Source organism: Gopherus flavomarginatus, chromosome 9, assembly GCF_025201925.1.
Source record: "Gopherus flavomarginatus isolate rGopFla2 chromosome 9, rGopFla2.mat.asm, whole genome shotgun sequence".
Lineage (NCBI taxonomy): Eukaryota > Metazoa > Chordata > Testudines > Testudinidae > Gopherus > Gopherus flavomarginatus.
The window spans coordinates 15,776,698-15,796,668 of NC_066625.1; the positions used below are offsets into that span (position 1 = coordinate 15,776,698).

The following is a 19,971-nucleotide window of genomic DNA, read 5'->3' on the forward strand; positions in this document are numbered from 1 at the left end:
TTCTGAAAGGTTGCCGACCCCTGTGCTAATCCATTAGCAAGGACAAAAGCAAGTTGCAAACTCCCTCCTCTAAAAATCGCATATAACACAGGGATCTTAAACAAAAATACACTTTTCTTGGTCCCACCAAGGTCAGAGTTTTGTCACTAACTTTCAATAAACCCAGGATTTTACCTCCTGGTGCCAAAGTAACCAATATAATAACTGCTTTGTTTCTACAGTGGAAGAAGTTCCTAATTTGAGGATGGCCTTCCTCATTCCTTACCATTGGTGATGGGGGGGGGGGGCGGTCAGATGATTGCTTGCTTTCATTCTCAGAAAAGGAATCTTTTCTTGAAAGAATGTTTATGGAGTAAGGCTCAGTAAGATGCTGTTTAAGAGGCAGAGGTGGATGTCAGAGGTACACAATTCTTTCATCCTCTCCTTAACACGAGTGTTTAATGTTTCTCACTACTAAACATTAAACTGAACATCAGAAAAACCTTGACACAGAATTGCAATTAATAGTGAAAAGAGAAAATACTTTCACCTATACAAGTATGATTTATTTGAAATGTTACACAAGAGGCACTATAGCCTACAATATATAATTTTACTTTGTCATACCATAATACAGTCTCTATAAAAAGTGTGTTCACCTAAAGTCTTAAACTTCCATATAAAAGTTTATCTCAGCTGCCAAAAAAAAATTAAAAAAAAAAAATGTAATATGCAAGGCCAGCCATGACAAAAGGAATGTATTTACACGTAAATTCTGATATGTCTTTATAGAAGAGTAATAAAGAAAGATTACAGGATGCCTGTGTTGTTCAGGTAATATTTAAATATGCAAAATGGTAAATTTAAATATATAAAATGGAGGCTAAAACTGTCACTTCTTTGACAAAATAAAAAAAAGTTTCATGATAAAATCTGTAATTCAAAGAGAAGTGGATTAATAACATTGCCAATGAATTAAAAGTAAAAAAACACTAATAAAATACACACAAGGGTCTGCTATTCCTGAGAAATTATATCTAAATTGACTATGTGCCTCATAGTTGGCCTTCCATGGGGACAGTTCCAAGGATGCTCAATCTCACCCATGTGGGTGATCAATTTCTTCATCTCATTTACAGTAAGTGCAGTTCCAATCATCACCTGTGAACAAAAACACAAAGTTTAACAATAATATTTTCTTTCTCCCTTATGGCAAATTGCTGCACAAAAGCTGGACTTCTCCAATTACAACAGCAGACAAGATACTGTGCAAGACATTAAAATAAAGAGACCTACAGGACAATCAAAATCTAATTTAAGACCATGTACAAAGGGCCCAATTCTGCCCTTAGCTGTACTAGAACTGGTATAATTAGAGACTTCAGTGAAGTTACTCTTGATGTACACTGGGACAAAAGATCAGGATCAGGACCAAGGATGTTAGGTGCCAAAATCCACTAGCAACATAGAGTCCAATTACATATACAGTGTATAATAAATATTCATAAAATGCAGCACTTACAGATTTTCTACAAGCTCGAGAAGCAAACATCTGTCTGACCCTGGAGGGCCTACACATAACTCCTGGGCAATCACTTAACATGAAAATCAACTCCTCTATGTCCTGTGGACCAAAAGTCCAATTTTTGCTTGTTGGCAAGGAAATCAACTTAACCCTTTCAGTTACAGGAGCTGGAAGATTTTTTTAAAAAGGCAAAATATTTAATAGAGAAACAGTTTATCAATGCAAGTAAACATTACATTTTGTTTATTGTTTGACAAAGAAGTAAGAATTTAAATGTGCTCCTTCCATAAGTCAATCCATAATGATCCCTACATGAGTACTAAAATTTAAGTTAGCAAAAAGTCTTTTGAGAGATGTTCTAATTTTACAAATATTCTAACATTTTAAAAACTGGACAGCTTAAAAGAGCTGACTATCTAAAGTTATTTTTGGAGCTGTGTAACTAAAAATAATTAGATTGTAAAAGTTTGATAATTAGCATCCCTATTTTAGGGGAAAAAAAACAAAAAAACAACAACCCTTGAAATTAAAAATGCATAATGGTGCATGGCCTGGCCTGTATATTCTTGAAAAATGCCACAAGGGATAACAGACATTTTCCTCTATGGCACACAATACTTTACACTACATAGTGATTTTTGCTCTGAGATTCTGACATAAATGAGTATTATCCCCATTTTACAGGTGAAAAAAAAATGATGCCCTTAGCTGTTAAGTGATTTGCCCAAAACCACAGAGCAAGTTAGTACTAGGGCCAAAAAGAGAAGCCAATAATCCCAACTGTTAGTTCTCTTCTCTATCAGATCATTTGTGTGCCTATATGTAACCCTGTTATTCCAACAAGGGTTTTATTATTGCAATATCTCTTGGAGTGGCAGTTGGGTCTATTAGGTCACTACCACATGCTAAGAATTACTGTAGGAGTCATAGAATCATAGATTTTAAGGTCAGAAGGGACCATTATGATTATCTAATCTGACCTCCTGCACGACGCAGGGCACAGAATCTCACCCACCCACTCCTGTATCAAACCTATGTCTGAGCCACTGAAGTCTTCGAATCATGGTTTAAAGACTTCAAGGTGCAGAGAATCTTCCAGCAAGTGACCCATGCCCCATGCTGCAGAGGAAGGCAAAAAAACCCCAGAGCCTCTGCCAGTCTGCCCTGAAGGAAAATTCCTTCCTGACCCCAAATATGGCGATGGGCTAAACCCTGAGCATGTGAGCAAGACTCACCAGCCAGACATCCAGGAAAGAATTCTCTGTAGTAACTCAGATCCCACCCCATCTAACATCCCATCACAGGCCATTGGGTTTATTTACCGCTATATAATTCTTTATCATTTCAGTTTCTTAAATTAAATATTTTCAAGAATCATAGAAGAAAAATGGTATGCATTGAATATGGCACATCAATATTTAAGACCATATTTTGCAATACTACTGGCAACTTATATCAATTTAATCTTGTTTACCAAGTGAGAAGAGGAAAACTGTAAACTTTTCTAGTTCTAGTGAGTCTGGATCCAACTTACCGTCTTCATCAATGACAAAATCAAACCCATTTTTTCTAAATATCTCCAGGTTTTCAATCAATATAGTTTCATTTACAGCAGTTAAATTAAGATTTTGTGGCCTATGAGAGAAGAAAAAATTAAATATATATCTTAAGCCAAATTACAAAGTTGTGTGATATGACAACTGAATTAAAAACAAATTAAATTCTGGCTCTGACACTTAGGCACTATGTCCTTAACCATGTCCCCATAGTTTCTCTGGGTTTTACCCAGGCTTATGTTCAGCACATCTGAGAGTAAGCCTGACCTATCTTAAAGGGTGTTGTAGGAATTAATATTGATAACACATTTTGAATATGTAAGGTGCTACATAAGTATGATTATTAAAATTCCTGTGAAACATTGCATTAAGCTTAAAAAATTCCAAAATTCTAATAGAGTTACCAACGCTGAAATTCAGCAGAAGTTTAGTTCTGCAACTGCCAAGCCATAACAACAGCTATAAAGGAGAATTTAAAATTTTAGAGAACTGCAGAAACACAGTACCAGCATTTGGCTTGTCTTTTCCTCTCTACGGTCCTGATCCAAAGCCAAATGAATTCAATGGACAGACTCTGATTGACTTTGAGGACTTTGAATCTGTTCCTGTAATTCCAATTCACCGAAGTACTTACACAAATGCTTAAATTTTAAGCATGTGCTTAAGTGCTTTAATATACTGAAGCCTAAAACTCTCCTTTCCTCATGCATGCTTCCCTTCTGTCAGATTCCAGCTAGACTTTTCTATAAAATGCCCATACCAAATGTTTCTTTCCTGACATATTTACTTAAGATTCTGCACTAATCTTCAGCTAAACTTGTCCCTTAAGCTTCAAGGCATTTCTCACGTTATTTACAACATTTTGATACCCACCAGACAACCGGACATCACAGCCTTGATGGGCCATTAGGAAGAAAGAATAAGACTGTGAAGATACTAATCTCTCTGTGACGGTGCCTCCTATAAGGCTTTATGGAATATGCTTATGATTGTATATGTGACATAACTAGAATATGTTTTATGCTACGTATGCCATGTAACATATCTCTGTAAAGGTTATGATCTACTGAATCTATTCATCCTATTTGTATGCATGTATCATTATTGTACTTGAAGATAGGAATATTGGCTGTATACTTGCTTGATTTTAACTAGCTTAGCAGAGCATTTGGTCAGCTTCTTGAGAGAAGTGCAAATTAAGTGCCCAATCAAAAACCACTTAAGCCAACATGAACTTGAAGATGCCAATCCACGTCTGATCTTTCACAGGAATGTGGCTTGGCTGGTAAAAACTGAGTCATGCATGGACATGTGGCTTGCCCGTGTGACTCCAAAACTCCATCTTGGAGCTGCACTTTGCATAGGAGAGAGGAGGGGGTCTCAACCCACAAGAGAAAGTCTATTTAAACCCCTGGGAAGCCCCTTTATTGGGTCTTCAGCGGTCTGAAGAGAGAGCATGTCCACCCCCAAGGATACCTGAAAGAAGCTGGAATAAAAGACAGTAACTACAGGGGGTGTGACTGATTGCTGGACTCAGACTAGAAAGAGACTAGTCTGTAAAAGGAAGCTTACTGGGTGAGGTTTTTATCTGTATTCAATTTCTTAGATACAGACTTGTGTGTTCTATTTTATTTTGCTTGGTAATTCACTTTGTTCTGTCTGTTACTTCTTGGAACCACTTAAATCCTACTTTCTGTATTTAATGAAAATCACTTTTTACTTATTAATTAATCCAGAGTATGTATTAATACCTGTGGGGGCAAACAGCTGTGCATCTCTCTATCAGTGTTATAGAAGGCGAACAATTTATGAGTTTACCCTGTATAAGCTTTATACAGGATAAAACAGATTTATTTGGGGTTTGGACCCCATTGGGAGTTGAACATCTGGGTGTTAAAGACAAAAAACACTTCTGTAAGGTGCTTTCAGTTAAGCTTACAGTTGTTAGGGGATGTGGTTGAGACCCTGGGTCTGGCTCAAACCAGGCAGGGCACTGAAGTCCTAAACTGCCAGGGCAGGAAAGCAGGGGCAGAAGTAGTCTTGACACATCAGTTGGCAACCCCGAGGAGGTTTCTGTGATCCAACCCATCACCTTCTCTCCTTCCTGAGACACTACTAGGTCAGGTGATAAGAACACCCTGATACAAAATACCACTTTGGACACTGCCAGTACTTCTCCTCTGTAGGGGGATGGGGATCAAACAAAGGTTTCCTGCCTTAGGAAAATCCCTTTTAAGGCTGGGGAGGGATTAATCTGGATTCTCCTCCATTGCCTACCCAAGAAGAAGGACTGCTGAAAGAACCTGAAGAGACAAAGGAACTAACCTGAAGGGAAAGGGAGGGGTGAGTCTAGACTGAGACAGGGGTCCAGTCTGTAAAAAGAAATAACTGAAACTCTAAGCTACTGGAACTCTGCAACTTACCTAAAATAACATTTAGGGTAAGAAATTACTTCTTGAAACCACTCTCTGTAAGATCTTAAACTTAGTATGTGTCTTTTGTTTTATTTGCTCAGTAATCTGCTTTCTCCTGTTTGCTATCCCTTATAATCACTTAAAATCTGCCTTCTGTAGTTCATAAATTTGTTTTGTTTATTATTAATCCCAGTTTGTGCAATTTCTAACTAACTGGGAGGTGGAGGGTAAGAAGTTGTGCATCTCTCTCTTCATATTGAGGGAGAGGGTGAATGTTTTATGAGCTTTTTATACAGTGCAAGACAGTATTATTTTGAGTTTATTCCCCAAAAGAGGTGTGCACGTGAGTGATGGGTGAATCCTCTCACACAGAGCTGAGTTCAATCTGTGTCTGCAGCTGGGTGTGGCCCTACCTGTGTGTGTGTGTGCTGCAAGAGGCCAGAGAGCCTAATTCTGCAAAGCAGAGAGAGGGAATCCAGGCTGGTGGAACTGGACGGGCTCATGAAACCCCAGTACATCAGGTGGCATCCCAGAAGGAGGGGGGGTTCCAACCCATCATACAGAAGTTCAACATGACTAAAACTGCACTTGGCACACTGAAAGTTCCAGAGCATTACAATGTATTTCACTGGAAGTGGAGTTTCACTGCATCCATTTACTATAGTAGGTTCCAGCTGTTTCAAGCCAATGTTAACAGTAACACACTAAGGACACTTACGCTATCAGCTTCTGACCTTGGAGAACGTTGTGCTGTTGTAACATCTCAAAGTTGTATTTTTCATCAGTAGCATGTTGGTCAATTATGAAGAGATCAGAGTTCAGCTTGGCTACTATAAAACCTAAATTGAACTGACCTATGATTTCCATTTTTGCAAACATCTCTTTACTGCATATAGAAAAAAAAAAACCAGATTACAAACTATGATAACTCATATGTAAAGATTTAAGAGCTATCTGCCTCCTTTTCAATAGGAAAGGGTAGGCCTGTCCACACCACTGACAACCAAAATATTTACTGTCAAGAATATCTGTCTCAGACCCTCACTGTCCAGTCCCCATCTGAGTCAGTCCATCTCCAAAGCTGCTCTACCCCCAAACTTTACAGTATTTTAGAAGAGGCAACATGAAAATTGGGCTCCACACAGTAGAATACCACCAGAGAAATACCTCAATAATTATAAATGTGGTGTTTCTTTGAATACACCAATCAACATACTCCAGATTATTACTAAAGAGTAGTTTATGAAATGTGTGGCACTAACTGTTTATTATGCACATTTCCATATTCTACATGGACCTATGTTTGCAGAAGCTTGAGTTACCTGATGAAACAAATTGCCAAAAAGGTGCTAACACAGTAATGTAGGTTTATCATTCATATACAAACCTACATCTCCAACATTAACAAATCAAAGCTTTCTTGTAAATACTATTAACATATATTTTTCATCAACTTTGTTTATCATTTAGTTAACATAAGTTAACAAGAAGGTGCAAATACCTGATTTCTTTTCTTAATTCATCCTCTGCTGTTTTATTGTCTCCGGGGCTAATCTTTGCTCTAAATCTTCTATAATTCTGTGTTTCTGCCTTTTTCTGTTGCTGCTGTATTAGCCTTTTTACTCTTTCTGCTAAAGAGCTCATAGAGAACTCAAGTGGCACAGTTTTCTTTTTAATTTCAATTGGTACATCAACATGTGGCGCTGATGCACAGTTCTCAGCATTTCTCAGTTCTGGACAGATGGCTGCCTTTAAATTAACTTGCTCACTTTTAAAACGCTTCACATTTGGGGCAAAACTATTGGCTTGATGAGGTAACTCACTCCGTTCATTCTGTTCACCCATTTGGGTCAATTCATGTTCAGCCCCTGAAAATTTGGCATCACATTCCAATGATTCCTCACTAAGTTTGACAGTTTCAAGACATACACTTTGAAGCTCCTCTTTTGAAATAAGGAACTCTTCTTCAGGTAAGCTGCCTGCACTTTCATTGCTGAGGCAGATACCAACTTCTGGAGTACTAAAGCCAACATTTGACTCTGCAGAGGTGCTACCACATCCAGAATCTGTGTCATTTTCTAACTTCCTCAAATCTCTGCTAGTAACTGAGTATGTATTTGAGTCCATCTGCCTCCAATGTTCAGACTCCTTGGTGGAGATGGACTTTTGACTCTTTACAGAACTTGAAGTATTAAGTTCTCTCTTCCCCAGGGAGTTGTGTTGCTTTCTGACATTGCTAGGGCTCTGAAAACTGCTCTCTGTCATTTGATGGAGAGAGAATGACTCTCTTAATTTGACAATAGTCATTGCTCTTTTCTCTTCTCCCCTTGGATTCTGGGCTGCAGAATCAAGCAGCACTCCTGTCTGGGGCTTTTCTGTTTCTTCTGCTACTATCTTTTTGAAGTTACCTAATAAAATATGAATGGAGAAAATTGTAGATTTTCATTAAATGCAATTAAAAAACAAAAAACATCGAACATTTGGGGACTGAATGACTTATTTGGGGGACCGGACAAAGAACGGGGGGAGGGAGAGATAGGTAACAAGCCACTATAGATGTCACCAGGTTGAATGTAACCCTGGTTAGCAATGCTGAAAGCTGTTACAATTTGATGGCTGTTCAGTAGCTTTTCTTTTTTTTTTTACATAAATCTCATATCCAACGCAGGGCAGTGAGGAACCTGGTACCACATATGCTTGTGCTACACCTGATCAGTGGATAATTAGGGGACTTCATCATCTCCTGAGATGCAAATAGGCTAGCACCAAATTTACTTAAAGGCAATGAAAGGAAAATATAAAGAAGAAACTAGGTTTGTCTAGCCAAGCAACCCAAAGTTGCTTTTTTATGATGTATAAAGGAAGCCTGAAAAGCTTTTGTATGATGTGTGTGTGTGTGGTGGGTTTTTTGTTTTTGTTTTTAACTAAGTTCAGATCAATCTTGACAACATACTCTGCATTGCTGGAGTCTGACTACAGACTGTGGACTAGAAATCTGGTAATAAGCTTATCTGTTTCATTAGCAAATATGCCTGCTATCAGAAAGTTAATTTAAAAAATACATCTTTTTCATCTTTCTGAGCTCTCCAACATCGGCCACACCCACGGTGACTTCCACAGTTAACATTAATGTACCTGCAATATCCAGAAGTTTTTGATTGATGTTAAGTTTGTTAACATTGCTACCAAACATTCCCACAAGAGACGTCTTTAAAATTGCTAGCAAAACTTTCTCCTGTTGCAGTAAAATTTGCCTCTTGTCAGGAGTTACATTGATGTCAACACACTCTAAAAATAAAGGAAAGCTATTAAGTATATTTCAGATTAAATTATAGAAATTTTTGTTCCTTCCATCCTTGGACTGAAGTTCCCTTATTTTTCCCCTCTTTATTTCACAGAGTAAGATCAAAGCCACTGGTAATATGGGTAATATGGCTGCAAACACAACACTGCTAAATCACCTGCAGATTCAGCAACGGTGGTGAAAAATACAGCTTCTGCATTGTAAGATATTTTAAGTTCCCCAATATTTAATTCTACCCAGCAGACTGCCTTTTTCACCCTGGTCTAGACTGGCATAGAAAGTTACTTCTGGTTAGTGTACAAACAATAATAGAACATGTTCCAATTACAGATCGGAAGCATCTTCACAACACAATAACTACTATTCACCTAGTAAGTCCAAAAGCTACATAAAACCCCAATGATTCCAAAGCTATGCAATTACATATGTTACATATTTATTATTTCTAGCATTTTACAAAGGTTAACGGAGATTGATTAGAAGAACTCACCAGAATCTACACAAATGTTAAGAACGATAAATGGATATTGGTGCTTATTGTATATGTGGTAAACTTCATTCACAACTTTGGAAATCTGCACAGAACAAGTGATACCATTACTTGCTTCTATTCTTTACTGATACATGTTATCTAATACAGTAATAAACAAACATCAGGTGTGATCTAGCAAATCCTTATTCACATGACTAGACCTTTACTCACTTGAATAGTCCCACTGTAGATAAAGAGGCTAAAGTGAGTAAGTATTTGCAGGATAAGACCTATATGTACAAGTTTCCAATCTGGTCGTTTCCTGGGACTCTTGACCTACCACCAGACATTATACCTTTCCTTTACTAGATCAATACAAAGGAAAAAGTAGTAACAACCATTACTAGGTCTAGACTGGAAAAGAGAAACGAGAAAATCAAGCAACTGTAAGTAGGGTTGGCAGAAATTGCTTTTTAAAAATAAAAATAAACATCAATAATAGTGTCAAAATTAAGTATTTTTTTAATAATAATATATGGAGATACACCTCTCTCATAGAACTGGAAAGGACCCTGAAAGGTCATCGAGTCCAGCCCCCTGCTTTCACTAGCAGGACCAAAGCACTTATTTTACCCCAGATCCCTAAGTGGCCCCCTCAAGGATTGAACTCACTACCCTGGGTTAATTTTTAATCAATTAAAATTTTCAGTTATACAAAATTAGGGGTCTTAAGCATTTATTTAGATATTGATCTACTTAAATTTTCACAGTTGCAGAAAGTTATGGGGCAGATCAGACAATTATTTAATAAGAGTGGAGGCTGAGATTCAAAAAGTTAAAGCTTTATAACCGTTAAAACCCAAACTGTCAAAATATATGAAGTAAATATCTTTAAATCATGCTCTAATAAGTTATCAAGCAACATTTTTCTATCTGTAAATTCTGATTATTTTTTATTGGTTTGTGTATGATGGAATCAATGTTAACAGCTTCTACTGATAAAAATCTAATCCTTCCAAGCCTAACTATAAGCGATATTATTAAGAACTGTACCTTTGATTGGTCACATGGTCGCTGATTGACAAAGAAAAACTGTCTATCTGTTGTATTCCTTCCAACACCATGATCACAATGGGAAACGAAGCCTGTAATACTGTTTAATATTAATATTGTAAGGGTAGGGCTCAATAGAAGAAAGGAAGAATAGAAACTTTTAAGAATCAATGCTAGTTCTATAGAGGAACATTTCTGATGAGGTTAAAAGCCAAAATTACTACATGTTTTCAGTAAATACCTACATGTGGCTTTGCTTCTCATCCGAGCTTAGCAAAGGCTAATAGTTCACCGCTAGCAAGCTCTCCAGCCAATTGAAAGAGCAGTATTCGCTGACTTCGGAAAAAGCTGCATTCATGCTTTCTCTACCTCAAAGAGAGTCAACTGTGACACTGATTTTGAGGACACGGTAAACCCAAACATTTATACGGCTGTTCACAAATCTCTTCTATATTAACCTCTATTAATTCTAAGAAAGTTAGCACTTTTTAATTTCAAAGAACTTCTTTACTAAAGTTGGACCATATCCTACCTTGTCTTACACCCAGGCATTCACACTGACTTCAGTGAGGGCACAATTTGACCCAAAATGTATAATTATTGAGAACACTAAATGTGGTGATAAATTCAGCAGAATATTAGATTAAGTCAAAATTAGAGTAAGCCAATAAATATTAGCCCCACCCCTCCCTCTCCACATACATTTAACTGGTTACATCATAGTCCTAAGTTATAACATGGAAATACTGACAGCATTGGCTTCCTACTTACGTATAAAGATTCTGTGGCATATCAGTGGAGTGGAGGCCATATTCTTCACAAACAGCTTCACTAGGAGGTAGCTGAACAAAGGGAATGAGGCTTTGCAACTGAAAGAAAATTTAAATTCATAGCTATTCCTTGGTGCAAGAACATCAAAGATCATTTTAGTGATTTAAAGTCAGTGGGGTTTTTCATTCATTTTTGCCTCTGTTAAAGTTGAACTCAGTCAGAAGGATGATAATTGATTAAACAATTATAGCTATGGCCTTCTTTTCAGTTCCTTGTTTTATTATTGTCAGGATCACAACCAACTTGGCATGTGGTAATTATATTTTTTAAAAGTTGGCTGGCCAGGTTGAATGAAGGAAATAACCTGCTGTGTGTTTAAGGGTATAATTACACTGTTAAAGAGCATATGCAAAAGTATAAATCCCTAATGAACTCTCCCTCTTAACCTGTATTTGACACACAATTCCAATGTTAAGTGTTCTGCTCTCCCTTTCATGCCAACACTCACTCACTAAACCTATTTAAGACAGAAAAAAATGGCATTATTTGTTCAGCTTCAGACTTCTTAGCCATAAATGATCCAACCAAGATTCATGCCATATCAGAAGAAGTCATCAGATAAATTCATATGTTTTGAATGAATGATAATACAATTGATAAGACATCCCATTTGAAACACAAGTTACCTGAAACACAGATATAATTTTCTTCAATAATAAAATCTTCATGTAGTTTTTCAGTTAGGACACACTTACTTTTTTTCTATTTTGGATTCTGCATTCAGCACTTTGGTCTAAAGGTGAAGTAGTATATAAATAGATACATGTAACTTAGAATCTTAGTTGACTGATCCATGGAGGACATCCAATTAAATTTTGGGTCTGGACTTTCACTCTCAGGAGGAACAGGGATTGGGAGCATTGCAGGGATAGCACAAAGGGGCCCCTCAACAGGAGGAGATACTTAGTACAATATCACAGATTGGCTGGCTGGTGGGGTTGCTAATGTAGTAAAAATGCTTGGCAGCTATGACATAGGGTTGGGGGCAAGAGTGCATTTACTGCTTTTGTCTTCCTTTTGCTACTTCTTTCCACCAGACAGTTATAACCGATTTAGTTATAGTAAACATTCATTATGCATTAAGCTGCAAATGTCTACATCTGCTGACTGCTGTTCCAATTTGGAAGATAAACTACAACTTTAAAAAATAAGCTTCTGAATTTCATAGTGAAGGATTGCAAAAACTCAGACATCTTTCTCCTTTCCACCCTGCACACTGAGTCTTCCACACCACACCATTTTTATAATTATGCTTTTCGGGACTGGAGATACCACTTATGGTCCACATATCACAAAAATGAACAAATGACAAACCTTAATCTCAAACACTTCTTAGAATACTAATGTAACCAGTCTGAACTGAGGTATTAAGATTTACGCTCGTCCCAACATTCTGTATTTCTCTTTCTGCAAAGCAGGTAAAACTGTGACAAGAAAAACACCACAATCTGTGGAAACTGCATTCTCTTGCCTTACTCAACCTATTGGGTGTGCTAGAGCACAATGATGATTACATCCTTCCTCCTATACCTTAAGACAGCTTCCTGCATAATGGTTTATAAGGCATCTTTACTCATACTGTATTTAATTAGATTTTAACATTCTTGCAGCTGCTTTTTCTTCCTTTCCTACAGTATTACCTGTTTTTGGCCAAATATTGCTCCAATGTTTTCCTTTAGACTACAGCTTCCAGTGGTATACACCACTGAGTGTTTTTTCCCTTGGCCAACCTGATTGGTGCAGTTAATTCGAACGCCTGTTGAAATGATACAGTACGCTTGTAATATTTGGACCATTTTTGCATATTCCTGTTAAAGAAACAAAAAAGTTTGAATAGTTCTATGAAACAGAAAACACATTAATAGATTTTTTAAAATGTCTAAATAGGATAGCCTATCTTTGTGTACATCACATTTTTTTCCTCACTTCCAAACCGGTTTGTATAGCTTTATTCTGAGATTCAGCTGCAACTTCCAGGAACGCTGCAAACAGTCTGATCTTACATGCGAAAAATACGAGGAAGATCAAACCATATTTACTAGATATATGTTAAGTAGGTAGTTTAAAACACTACATTTTCACATTTTAATTATGCAATGCTCATTCCTATCTTGCTTGCTTTTTCAAATCTGAAAGTTTTGTCACTGTAGTTCTACATAAAATCTGTGCAAAATACATAAGGCAAAAGGGAGAGTCCATTTTATTATTTCACAAAGATCTGTATAATATAACGTAGATATAGAGTCAACAGATGAAAAAGTATGCAAGATTTAGAAGCATCAATCCAACACTTAAACGTAAATGTTAGTACCACTAATGAGAAGTTAGACTGAAAAGAAAAGAACCTTACTTAGACCACATATTATTTACGTTGAAAGTTCTAGAATAAAAATGTCTGAGCTAATCAACTCTTTCTAGCACTGTGTTATACTAAGATATAAAGGAAAGAATTGTGATTTAAATTATATGTATTTATTTTTTAAAAAATTTAGATTTGCAGGTTATCACATTTTTAAAAGCAGAATTTCCAGTTCACTATACCTTTTTAATATTTCGCTGAAATTCCTTGTGCCGCACTGGCAGGGTATAAAACAATTGCTGCACGCTAACAGTTGTTCCCTGCTGTCGTGGATAAGGAGTTTTCTGAGTAATTTTTCCATTGTGATCAAATACCAGACGAGTTCCAACCTTTGCAGATTTGTGACAAGTAAAAATGGTAACATCACTGGAAGAAGGAAAAAGAACCAATAGGATTATTAACTAAACAGTAGCTTTTCTTTATCCAGTCTACTGTACCGAAAACTTCAGGTATTTCTATTCACATGATGCCTATTATATCAATATCATCCTTTAACAAGAAGCATTCTCGTTCACCCATCTTATTATTTAGACTTCTAGCATTTGTGTACAAGCACTTTAAAAACTTGTCATTATTTGTCTGCCCTTTTCTGATGCGTCGGATTCTTTTTTATCTGAATGTTTCTTGTCTGATCTGGCCCCTACTTTATCCTCTTCCATCCTCTCCTCCTGACTAAAACCTAGAGAATCTCTATCAATAGACTCTCCTCTAAGAGAAGTCTCTGTTCGATCCACGTGCTCCTCTGCAGCAGTCGGCTTTCCCCCATCTCTCAGTTTAAAAACTGCTCTGCGACCTTTTTTATGTTAAGTGCCAGCAGTCTGGTTCCACTTTGGTTTAGGTGGACCTCATCCCTCCTGTACAGACTCCCTACTCTCCTACCCTTCCCTATGTCACTGGTACCTACATGTACCACAGCCACTGGCTCCTCCCAGCACTACACATAAGTCTATCTAGATGCCTCGAGAGATCTGCAACCTTCGCACCAGGCAGGCAAATCACCATGCGGTTCTCCCGGTCATCGCAAACCTAGGTATCTATGCTTCTAATGATCAAATCTCCCATTACTAACATCTGCCTTTTCCTAGTGACTGGAGTTCTCTTCCTGGACAGGTAATATGTAGAATAGAATATTTATACAGTAACTCCTCACTTAAAGTCATCCTGGTTAACATTGTTACGTTGCTGATCAATTAGGGAACATGCTCATTTGAAGTTGTACAACTCTCCCTTATAACGTTGTTTGGCAGCCGCCTGCTTTGTCCACTGCTTGCAGAAAGCAACCCATTTCAGCTAGCTGGTGGGGGTTTGTAACCAGGGTGGACCAGCAGCTCCCTATCAGCTCCCCGCTCCCTTAAGTTCCTTGTGCAGCAGCTGCCCTTGGCAGGCTATCAATTGCCAGCAGTTCCGCTGTCCCTCTCCCACAGCCATGTGCTGCTCCTGCCCTCTGCCTTGGAGTTGCTCCCAGGAGCCTCCTGCTTGTTGTGCGGGGGAAAGAAGGAGGTTAATGTCAGGGTGTACCCATCCCCCCTGCTCCTACCCACCCCGCTCCTGCTCCCCACTTACCCCATCTCTAGAGCCGGGGGGACAGGATAGGGCTCAGGATGGAGGGAGCTTCCTGGCAGCAGCTGCTGTCTCAACTTGCTGATCTACTTAAAAAGGCAATGTACTTATAATGGGGTCAACGTACTTAAAGGGACAAAGCGCAGCTCTCTCTCTCTCACACACACACACACACACAGGGTGTGTGTCTCTGTCTGCCATGCTGTCTCCCCTCCCTCCATTTGTGCTGCCTTGTAGAGTCTGAGGTTACTTTAAAAACAATGAGTTACCTTATTGAGGGCTCAGCCAAGTGCTAGTTCATCACTTCCCAGGGGATGCCTTACTGCTAAATATCCCACCCTCTTACTTCACTACCTCAACCAAGCTTCACAATCATCACTGCAGTGTACAGCATTAAATTGTTTGTTTAAAACTGATTGTGTGTGTGTGAGAGAGAGAGAGAGAGAGAGAGATCTTGTCTGGTGAAAACTTTTCCTGTAAAACCTAACCCTCCCCCCTCCATTTACATTAATTCTTATGGGGAAACTGGATTCGCTTAACATTGTTTTGCTTAAAGTCGCATTTTTCAGGAACATAACTACAACATTAAGTGAGGAGTTACTGTACAAAACAAAACAATACATTTTAACAATTGTTAATTGGTTGCAGTTCAAATGAATAACATGAGACCCAGCAGAGTTTGATCTCATCCACGTGTATTGTAATTGGGTTACAAAATTATTATTTAAAATAGGCAAATTACTAGATTAAGGTAAACTTGTTTTTAACTCAGTTATAACACAATTAAATCCAGGCCAGACTTGCTGGGTCTGGATCACTAATAAATTGCATTATTTAAGTATTAATTTAATAAATATTTTAATTTAACTGTTATTTTTGTATTGCAGCGAGGTCTTAACTGCAACAAATCTACCCAGTTAAAAAATAAGATGATAAAGGAGAAAAACAAATAATTGGGTTCTTTTTTAGTTGAGAAATAACCCATTTAAAAGTTTCCAAAGCTTTGTTTCATTAATCACTGAAGTCATATTTTTGCATTCATGTGGAATCTTTACATGGAGCTTTCAACTAATGAAGCACAGTATTATTACCTTAACGCACACAGTGAACTCAGAGCTTCGCCTCGAAATCCAAATGTTCCAACATGCATTAGATCAGAGAAATCTTGTATCTTGGAAGTATAATATTTCAGAGCTGAAAAAATGTATTTAAAATGTGTAATTGCATCACATCTTTCCAAAATGACATTGATGTATGAAGGTATATTTTGTATCTTCCCAAAGAAACAGAAAACGTTGATGCTTATACCATATTTTTATGTAACTATAGTAGAGTCAAGTAAATAATTAACCAACTATTCACTATTCTTCCCTGTTTCCTGCTTGCAAATAATCTGCAAAATTCTCCAATGTAATTCCAAATTATGTATTCCTTCAGTGAATACATTTTGGTCTGCAGATTCTTTGCAAACAGTTTGCTGAGAATATTTGCCATTTTTGAAGTGTTGGTTAGTTAAATACATCATATAGTATTGTTTCTGCTTCCTGTTTGGATGACTTAAAATCTACAAATTGCAAATTTTACAGTCAAATATACAATTTCAAGCTCGCTTTCAGCAAGTATTCAAGATTAAAATTCATTTTTCTTTAATAGTTATGCTTGTAAAATGTGACTGCTTGAACATTTAAAGAAAGTGAACATAAAAGAGTAATGAACACAGATGAATCAAAATTTCCTTGAGACTTTGAATAAGCATATGAAACAATTCCCCCCCCCACACACTATTCATTCCACTTGAAGACACGCATAATTAGGTCCAGGTCTTCTCACGTGTACATATCAGAACTATGATGACACCGGGATGGACAATAAAACTAGTTTTACCGCAACTCTGGCCAGGCCAGAACATCTGTCATTCTAGAAGGGTTAAGTAATCTCTTAAAGAGATTAAATTTGGGAATTTTATAAGAAAGTAGTAGTTTTCTCACTGCAGTTATCAGTTTGACAGATAAATCACAGTTTATATATAATATAAATATTCTCAAACAAAGTGTGAAGAATTCAACTTACTCAAACCCTCAAAGTTTTCTTCTTCTACTCCACAACCATTATCTGAAACTTCTATAAGATCTGCTCCATAATCTTTAAGCTTTAGGTCTAAAAATTGTAAAAGATTGATTTTCATTCAGTGTTCACATGCAGTATTTAGAATGAATAGCACCACAAAGTCAATATGCATTGTAAAGTCTTCAATAGCCATTTGTTTTCTGAATCAAATTAAAAATTAAAAAAAAAAAGATTCACAGCTTTCAAGAGTTAAATTATCCAATTCCAAATCAACCTGTGCTTTCTGCTAGATTAGCTCAATTTTTTAAATTTGCATGCATGTATTGGAGTTTTCTGCTCATAAAAGTTGCCAGCCTGAAGACTAAAATCCTATTCCTTGGAAGAGGTTAAGCATAAGCAGCAGCACAAGCTTCCTCACACTGCTTTGTTAATAATGTGTCTGAACTCTGACATGGAGGAAGCACTTCACACATGACACATTAATAGTTAAGTCTCCATCTCCATTCAGATCCCTGGCCTCCTTGCAGAGATTTGAAGAAGAGTTCTGTGTAGCTTGTCTCTTTCACGAGCCGAAGTTGGTCCATAAAAGATATTATCTCACCAACCTTGTCTCTCTAATAAGAGTATCAGTTAATGTTAATTATAGCTGTAGTTTTTGTGATGTGGAAAATTGTCCATTGGGAACTAGACTTAAACCAAACTAATTCCTGATAGTCCACCAAACAGCCATCAAATGGTGGTAACCATGTCAGCTGGATTCTATGTCAGATTTTGATTACATATGGTTTTCTAGCAGCGTAGGACATGCTGCAGCAAGCTTCCAAAAAGGCCTGATCCCGCAAACTTTTATGCACATGCTTAATTTTATACAACAATAATCCCATTAATTTTATATAATATCAGGCAAATCCACTTTGGACCCAGGCATAGAAATAAAGTAGTATAGCCTCCACAGATCCAATTGTAGAACTGGGACCCCCAAGTGCTCTATGCCTTAGTTTTCCCACCTGTAAAATAGCTATAAATATACTTGGTCATTTGTTCTAAACTGTTTGCAGGTGAAGAGCACTTAGAAGTTACAAAGCAGTACATGAGTACTAAGCGCTAGTCTCACATGAAATTAAAATAACAAGTTTACCAATATTAGTAGCTCCAGCATCTACACTGTTTTCCACCAACTCCTTCACTGCAGTGCCTAGATTCAGTACAACCTGTCCTGAACAGATCTGGTGAACTGATTTATGGTCTATAGGCTTGATGGCTTTAGCAGGCTGTGCACTAAAAGAAAAAAAGCAATTATGGATTAGATGTGAAAAAGGTTGCTATCATTCTGTACTACTTCCCTCACCACAATTATAGCAACTAAAAACAGAGTTAAGAACCAAGTAAATAGAGGCTGCCAGCTACAGTGCAGGGTCTCATGAGTGTTAGGGCTTGTCTGCGCAAACATTTAGTTTGCAGCAAGCTGGAGTGTGAATGAACCCAGTACTAACCTACCACAGACTAAGGGTATGTCTATATTTAAAACATTTACAGCAGCACAACTTCAGCACAGACACTACGTACACCAACAGAAAGGCTTCTTCCATCCATATAGGTAACCCACCTCCCTGAGAGGTGATAGCTAGATCAACAGAAGAATTCTTCTATCAGCCTAGCACTGTCTACACTGGGGGTTAGGTCAGTATAGATATGTCTCTCAGGGGTGTGGATTTTTCACACCCTGAGAGACATAGCTATACTGATGTTTCTACTGTAGACCAGAGCTAAATAATTAGATTGACTTACCTATATTGCTCAGGGCTGTGAAAAATTTCACCCTATGATCACCATAGTCATAGGTCAACCTAACTCCCAAGTAGGAACACCTGTCTCAATGGAAAAATTCTTATACTGATCTATTTATTGCCACGAATGGAGGTGGATTAATGACATTGACAGGAAAAGCACTGCTGTAGACATACCAAGCGAAGCATCTACATAAAAAACGGCCATACTGGGTCAGACCAAAGGTCCATCTAGCCCAGTATCCTGTCTTCTGACAGTGACCAATGCCAGGTGCCCCAGAGTGAATGAACTGAACAGGTCATCATCCAGTGATCCATCCCCTGTCACCCATTCCCAACTTCCAGCAAACGGAGGCTAGTGACACCATCAGTGCCCATCCTGGCTAATAGCCATTGATGGACCCATCCTCCATGAACTTACCTAGTTCTTTTTTGAACCCTGTTGTAGTCTTGGCCCTCACAACATCCTCTAGCAAGGAGTTCCACAGGTTGACTGTGCCTTGTGTGAAGAACTACTTCCTTTTGTTTTAAACCTGCTACCTACTAATTTCATCTGGTGGCCCCCTAGTACTCGTGTTATGAGAGGGAGTAAATAACACTTCCTTATCTACCTTCTCCACACCAGTCGTGCTTGTATAGACCCCTCTCATACCCCTTACTGTGTTAGTTTGACTGGATGATGCAGGTTTGGGCTGGAGAAGGGCATAGTGGGGGCATGACACGGACATACGCGCCAGCGCCTCAGGGCCGCGCGCTGCTAGAGGAGAGCCCCGCGCGCGCCTCCCCCAGGGGGAAGATGAAGCCACCTCCAGGTGGGTGCAGAGAGAGGAGCCCTCAGACGCCTCCATGTCACCAGCACCTCCCCCACCTCGGGGAACGGGCCTCACCAGGGTGCCGTCGCCTCCATAGAGCCTCAGCTCCCTGCACGCAAGCGGCCAGGCTGGCTCCGCAGGACTCCCGGACACAGCCCAGCAACCCGCCAACGTTAAACCCCCTCGGACAGAGCCCACGGCAGCCCAACTCTTGCAGACTCCATTTTCCCGCATACTGATTGGCTGAGCGGT

The 19,971-nt window shown here is 38.3% G+C and overlaps 1 protein-coding gene across 4 annotated transcripts; it reads right to left on the minus strand.

The window, feature by feature from the left end:
• Positions 1–520: 520 nt before the first annotated feature.
• PMS2 (PMS1 homolog 2, mismatch repair system component) lies at positions 521–19,909 on the minus strand. 4 transcript variants are annotated; one of them, XM_050966718.1, is made up of 15 exons: positions 19,795–19,909; positions 18,259–18,398; positions 17,124–17,210; positions 16,145–16,247; positions 13,676–13,859; positions 12,775–12,942; positions 11,075–11,145; positions 10,304–10,403; positions 9,269–9,353; positions 8,610–8,762; positions 6,976–7,882; positions 6,193–6,360; positions 3,039–3,139; positions 1,502–1,671; positions 521–1,140 (listed from the first exon to the last, which is right to left on the minus strand). In XM_050966718.1, the coding sequence occupies exons 1-15, from the start codon at positions 19,812–19,814 to the stop codon at positions 997–999; spliced, it is 2,601 nt and encodes an 866-aa protein (XP_050822675.1). In that variant the 5' UTR covers positions 19,815–19,909; the 3' UTR covers positions 521–996. The 4 variants fall into 4 exon arrangements, with proteins under 4 accessions (XP_050822675.1, XP_050822674.1, XP_050822677.1 ...); XM_050966717.1 differs by having other exon boundaries at positions 11,075–11,172; XM_050966719.1 differs by lacking the exon at positions 1,502–1,671 and having other exon boundaries at positions 1,026–1,140; positions 11,075–11,172.
• Between the last annotated feature and the right edge of the window lie 62 nt (positions 19,910–19,971).